The sequence below is a fragment of the Chrysochloris asiatica genome, unplaced genomic scaffold (assembly GCF_000296735.1).
Source record: "Chrysochloris asiatica unplaced genomic scaffold, ChrAsi1.0 scaffold00439, whole genome shotgun sequence".
Lineage (NCBI taxonomy): Eukaryota > Metazoa > Chordata > Mammalia > Afrosoricida > Chrysochloridae > Chrysochloris > Chrysochloris asiatica.
In genome coordinates, this window is record NW_006408957.1 from 1,125,629 (window position 1) to 1,131,885 (window position 6,257).

Consider the following 6,257-nt stretch of genomic DNA (forward strand, 5'->3'; position numbering starts at 1 on the left):
CGGGGCAGCTGTGTTCATGCTGAAGTCTGAGCAGCTAGAGGGGTGCGGACAGTAGGGACAGGCTCGGAAGTCACCTGGGACAAGGACAGGGCTCCAGCCGGCCTCTTCAGAAGGCCCAGCGCGGGTGAGAGGCTCTGGCTGGAGACAGGGGGAGACCTGGGGTCAGGATAGCTAGTCATGACATAGCCTTGCTGGAACCTGCTGGACAATGACCCAGGAGGCCTGGAGCCCCCACCTGCATGGGGCATGCACAATGAGGGTCTGTGCAGAGAAGCCTGCTGAGCTACCCCCACCCCCACCCCAGTGAGGGGCCATCCTCCTTGTCACCCAGAATCTACCTCATAACAGCAGACAGAGGAAAAAGGCGGTGCCCAGGTCAGCCCTGTGGCCCAACCCCAAACCAGTGCTGTGGACCCTCTAAGGTCAGCCCTGCGTTCTCCAGACTGAGCTCTGGTGGAACTCCCAGCTCCCACAAGTAAGGCCCTTCCCAGGGTCCCCACAGCACAGACCCTGAGCCCCAGTCACACCCGGGGATGGTGCTCTGGGTGCATCTGAGGTTGCCTCTCTCCTGGTCCCTGCCAAGCACAGCAACAGGAGGGGACAGCTGCAGCTCCCGCCTCAGCTATAAAAAACCCAGCAGCAGTCTTCAGGCAGAGGTCATTCTGCAGAGGACACTCCAGGCAGAGAACACAGAGAACCATGCTGAGGGTCCCCACCGCTGTACGGCTGCTCCAGGTCCCCCTGAAGAGCCAAGTGGCCCCCCGGGCACCCGTCTCTACCAGGCCAGCCAGGACACCCACCTCCGCTGGGGTGAGTAGCCTCCAGGTACCGAGGGCCCCTGGCCAGGGGTGGGTGGGGGATTGGAACTGGATCAGGCGGCCTTAGGGTCTGAGGAAGTTGTCCAGGTTCACTGTGTGGAGGGAAGCTGTGGACTCTTCTGGAAAGTAAATAAGGACAGAGGGGCTGGCCACATACCCTCAACCCCAGTAGGCCCAGTTCAGTGGGTCTCTGCCTCAGCACTGGTAAGCCTCCATCTAGAAGGTCACTGCCCGAGGTCACAGTTCTAAGACTGCTCTCCACCTGGCACAGACTCTGCTGGAGGTGGGGCCAGGCTCTGGTCAGAGAAAACCAGGGAAGGGGCCAGGCTCTGGTCAGAGTCACTGAAAACTACAGTTCTGTGTAAGACACACACTCATACCCACTCTCAGGCACACACATTTCTGCAAAGGATACACACACACACCATGCAAATACAAGCATACTTACACACAGGCATATGTAATCATGCACTCATATACATACACATGCAGCCACACATTTACACATACAGAGGCATATGTAAGCATGCACTCACATACATACACATATACATACACATGCAGCCACACATTTACACACACACAGGCATCTGTAAGCACACATGTAAATACACAGACATATGGAAACATTTATATACACGTTAAGTGCCACTGAGTTCAGAGACTGTCCGTGTTTACGGAAGCAGAAAGCCTTATCTTTCTCCCAGAGTGATTGGTAGATTCGAACTTCTGACCCTGTGGTTAGCAGCCCAGCTCATAATCCACTAGGCTACCAGAGGTCCAGGAAACCTTTATATACATATACACTCATACACACACACAGATTACACCTACATGTCCGTAGATTCTTGCATACAATCGACATGCTAGAATTCACAATGGTTTCAGCCCATCGCTGCAGCCATTGTTAATCCTTCTCTCCTGAGTCTTCCTCGTTTTCATGGAGTCTACCTTCAGTATCTTCCAACCTGAAAGGTGAATCTTCCAGAACTCTCATCAGACAATGCCATGCTGCTATCCCAAGGTTTTCGGGGGCTAATCCCTCAGAAGTAGACCACTTCTTCCCTCTTCTTAGCCCTAGTCTGGAAGCTCAACTGAATCTATCAACTATGGGTGACCCTGTTGGTATTTGAAATACTGGTGACTTGGCTTCTGGCATGACAGCAACATTCAAGTTACCACAGTCCGACACAGACAGACGGACGGACTAGTGGCGGATACACATACATAGGGAAAGCCAGTCAACCCAATGCTGCTGGGTCAATTCTGACTCCTCACAACCCTCCACAAGGTTTCCAGCCCTCCCTTTCTCCTGTGGAGCAGCTTGTGGGTTTAGTTAGCAGGCAAGTGCTTAAGCACCGTGCCACCAGGATTCTACATGTGAGCACACACGTGAGCACGCCATGGAAGGCACAGGAATGCAAGCTTCTCTCCCACCCTCTGGGCAGGCTGGGGGGGGTGGGCAGAGAGGCCTGTGCTGCTTTGTGAACGCTACCTCAACCGGCCCCACAACATGCGCACACACACTGAAGGCCGGGTGCATGCTGGGAGGGACAGGGCAGCTGGCAGGATGTGGCCACTCCAGGGAGCTGGAGTGAGCCAAGCTGGGCTGGGGTCCACAATCCCCTCATGGTTTCTCTGGATAACAGGCCCTGCAGCTGCACCCCTGCCCCGTATCTGCTGCCCGGCGTATCCTCCCTGCCCACAGCTTGCCCAGAAGTTGGAGGCAGATGGACACTACTCAGGACAATGGGAGGAATCCACTCAGGATGGGTGGGCAGGGAGACAGACAGCCTCAGCGGCTCCACACTGATATCATCTGCCTTCCTCTGACAGGAGCAAGCCATCGGGCTGACAACCATGATCATCAGCTTCCTGCTTCCTGCAGGCTGGGTCCTGTCCCACCTGGAGAGCTACAAGAAGAGCTCGGCCGAGTGATGCTGTATCAGTAAGGTTGAAGCTTAACAATAAAGCCTCCCACACGCGTCTCTGTAGTCACTGGGAGAGGTGGGGTGCTATGGGCCCCAGGTCATCTGTCAGGGAGGGAAGGAAAGGACCACGTGAGCCCCTCCAGGCTCCACCTTAGGGTTCTGGTTCTTTTGTGCACAGGCCTGACCTGGAGTCTAAGCCCCAGGAAAAAGAAAAGTACAAAAAAAGTACAAAGAGTACAAAGCAGAGGTGTTTATTGAGGAGCGCTCTGAGGCCCCACTGGAAGACGTTCCCACAGCTGGGTCCCGTGAACCTGGGCACCTCCACACCACACGGACAGTCACTGGCACCCGGGAGATGCAGCTCTTGATGGTGGAACCCTAGGTGAGGATGTCGTAGGCCTGGTGCCCCACCAGCATCTCCATGCTCCGCACGTCTGTGCACCAGAGCTCCAGACGGTCCTTCATGCCTTTGATCTATGGGGAAAGACCACGTGTCAGCTGGGACACAGCAACTGGGAGTAGAGTCGTTATGAGTCGGGCTGCTAACCTCGAAGTCAGCAGTTCAAAACTACCAGCCATTCTGCAGGAGAAAGATGAGGCTGTGTGCTCCCCTAAGGATTTACAGTCTCAGAAACCCTACATAGGTCGCTATGAGTTGGAACCAACTCCACGGCACACCACCACCACCGCCACCAGCAGAAAGTGCACCAGAGCTTGGACTGGGGCCAGCAGGTGTATCTATCCCAGCCAATTCTCATCAGACATTTACAAAGAAACCAGGCCAGAGCAGAGGAAATCCACTGGATTAAACATCCAGCAAACATGGGACAAGATGGATTTGAGCTCAAATCACAGAACCAGAAACGAGTTTGGTGAAAGCACCAATTTTAGGATTAAAGGTGCCACTCTCACAACTTCACTGTTGTCACAGCAAAGCTTTTAAATGTAGGGTTCAAAGCCAGGCTTGTATTAAAGCTTTGGTCCCTAGAGCAGTAATTATTTCTCTAAATCTCTTCCCTAATAATATATTCTTCCTAAATGGCACCCATCCAAACACAACTACGATCAGAGTGGAGCCCAGCTGAGGAGGCTGCGTCCATAGCTTACCTGCTGCAGGTCCAACACCCGGGGCTGTACCCAGGTCATGTGGACACGCCTGTCCACCTCGTCGATGCTGCCCCTCACCAGTCCCACCGACAGAGCCTTCATCACCAGCAGTTCCACCTGTGGGCGGAGCAAGGCAAGGCTGAGTCCTGTGTCTACCTGCCCCTACCTGGGTGACCTCTGGTGGAACCCAGACGTCCACTCTTGATGCTTCTCATGGAAGCCCAGTGCCTCAGCCCCAAAGAACACACCTCATTCACAGTGATCTTGGCACTCTGGGCAATTTCCTCAAAAGTCAGTTGTCTGTGGTTGGCAGGCCGTGTGAAAGTCATCTGAAACAAAACTTTTATGAGCTATTTTTCCAAATAACAATGTCAGAAAGCTGACTGATATAACATTTTCTTGATATTTAATCTAAAAATACAGCTCAGCTTGTTTGTGAAGTCCCCAGGCTAGCACTTTCTTAATACTGGTTACATGTCCTAGGGACAGGCTTCCAGTGTTACAAAACAAGGTTACTGGGAAATGACCTCCTCCCACTGGCAGGATGGCCCGGGCGAGGCTGTGTGTGGCCCTGGGGGCAGGAGGTGGGTACAGGCCAGCAGGAACATTTCGAAGGGGAGAGGGACATGCGTGTGACAAAGGAGGGGGCACAGGGAGAAGAGGGGCAGGAGGAAGCCTCTTAGCACAGCCAGGAAGGCTCTCATTGCCCAGTGCTTGTGTCCAGCCGTAGAGGTGGAAGGTTAGGCCTGAAGGGGACCCTTTACCTCCATGAGGCACAGCAGCTGAATCTTCCTCAGAAGCCGGGACTCGTTGGCAGCTAAGTCAGGCTGTAAATGCAGAAGACAGAATGCACATCATCCCTGTGGCCCTCAGCCACCCAACTGGGCTCTAAATTCTGTCTCCGGCAGGAGGGCAAACCGAGGAAATCACAGGGATCCAAGTGCTGGCCACTCCAAGCTCAAAGTCCACTTTTCGTAAGAAAAACAAACTGCAGGAGTCCCTAACTGAAAGGCCATTTGTAACCAGGAGCTTACTACAGGGAAGCTCTGTCCTCCTGTCACAGACAGAAGAGCCGGGGAGGTTCAAGAAGGCCCCGCAGCCCATTTGAGGAAAGGGCCCCACAGCAGGAGTGTCCCAGTCACGAGAACTGGCTGGTGCAGTCGGCAGCCCTGCCCATGCTCTCCAGCTGGACATGGACACAGAGGCCCTCACGAGACATGGTCACATGGGGCATAGACACTGCCATGGGGCTGATGCCAAGCTTTTTGGAAAGCCTCCTGCCCGAGGATGGCAGCCTGGCTCTTCCCAAGCCGACATTTTTCCTGAGCCATCCGTTGGCCGGCTGCGCCAGCACATAGACAGAGCTCCGTTACGCACTCAGGAAAACCAAAAGTTTCAGAAAAGTACAATACACAGTAATGCACACAAGTGCTGCCGACAAGAAGGCACAAGCGTAATGTGGAGGTTTCAGAGTCCACGGAAATGTCCGCCATCTTTTCATTCCGCTCTCCATAAACTTATTGAAGCACTCTTACATTTAGTAGTCATGTTTCAAAAAACTTCATTTAAATAAAACTCAACCAGTGGCTGCAGCTCAGGTGGCCAGTCCCAACGCACCACCAAGAAGCTCCCTTTCCCTGTGTGAACAGTGCTCCCTTCTCCTCCTGAAGGCACAAAAGGCACCACTCGGTGGATCAGCAAACCTCTGGGCCTGTCCTCATTGTGCAGAGGATCCCACACTTCTGAGCTGAATGGTCACAAGTAAGGCTGTGCTCTAGGAGAGTGATGCCCAGGCCCTGAAGCCCCAGCCCCGGCACCCTGAGTGGCAAGTGGGCACAGACAGAAGGTAGGTGCAGACGGAAGGTGGGTCACAGACTGGAAGGCGGGTCACAGACTGGAAAGCGGGGTGCAGATGGAAGGCTGGTCACAGACTGGAAGGCGGGGTGCAGATGGAAGGCAGGGTGCAGACGGAAGGTGGGTCACAGACTGGAAGGTGGGGTGCAGATGGAAGTCAGGTCACAGACTGGAAGGCGGGGTGCAGATGGAAGGTGGGGTACAGATGGAAGGCTGGTCACAGACTGGAAGGCGGGTGCAGATGGAAGGCGGGGTGCAGACTGGAAGGTGGGGTGCAGATGGAAGGCAGGTCACAGACTGGAAGGCGGGGTGCAGATGGAAGGTGGGGTGCAGACGGAAGGTGGGTCACAGACTGGAAGGTGGGGTGCAGATGGAAGGCGGGTCACAGACTGGAAGGTGGGGTGCAGATGGAAGGCTGGTCACAGACTGGAAGGCGGGGTGCAGATGGAAGGCGGGGTGCAGACGGAAGGTGGGTCACAGACTGGAAGGTGGGGTGCAGATGGAAGGCGGGTCACAGACTGGAAGGTGGGGTGCAGATGGAAGGCGG

The 6,257-nt window shown here is 54.6% G+C and overlaps 1 protein-coding gene across 2 annotated transcripts in view; it reads right to left on the bottom strand.

Moving 5' to 3' along the window:
• Positions 1-3,125: 3,125 nt before the first annotated feature.
• Positions 3,126-6,257, bottom strand: part of PSMD13 (proteasome (prosome, macropain) 26S subunit, non-ATPase, 13) — a 19,386-nt gene continuing 16,254 nt past the window's right edge. Inside the window, exons 10-13 of one of the 2 annotated variants that reach the window (XM_006876989.1) lie at positions 4,621-4,683; positions 4,105-4,185; positions 3,857-3,973; positions 3,126-3,223 (exon numbers count right to left, since the gene is read on the bottom strand). In XM_006876989.1, coding sequence (XP_006877051.1) covers positions 3,128-3,223; positions 3,857-3,973; positions 4,105-4,185; positions 4,621-4,683 — 357 coding nt within the window. In that variant the 3' untranslated portion in view covers positions 3,126-3,127. The remainder of the gene's footprint in view (positions 3,224-3,856; positions 3,974-4,104; positions 4,186-4,620; positions 4,684-6,257) is intronic. The other variant, XM_006876990.1, reaches the window with a different exon arrangement.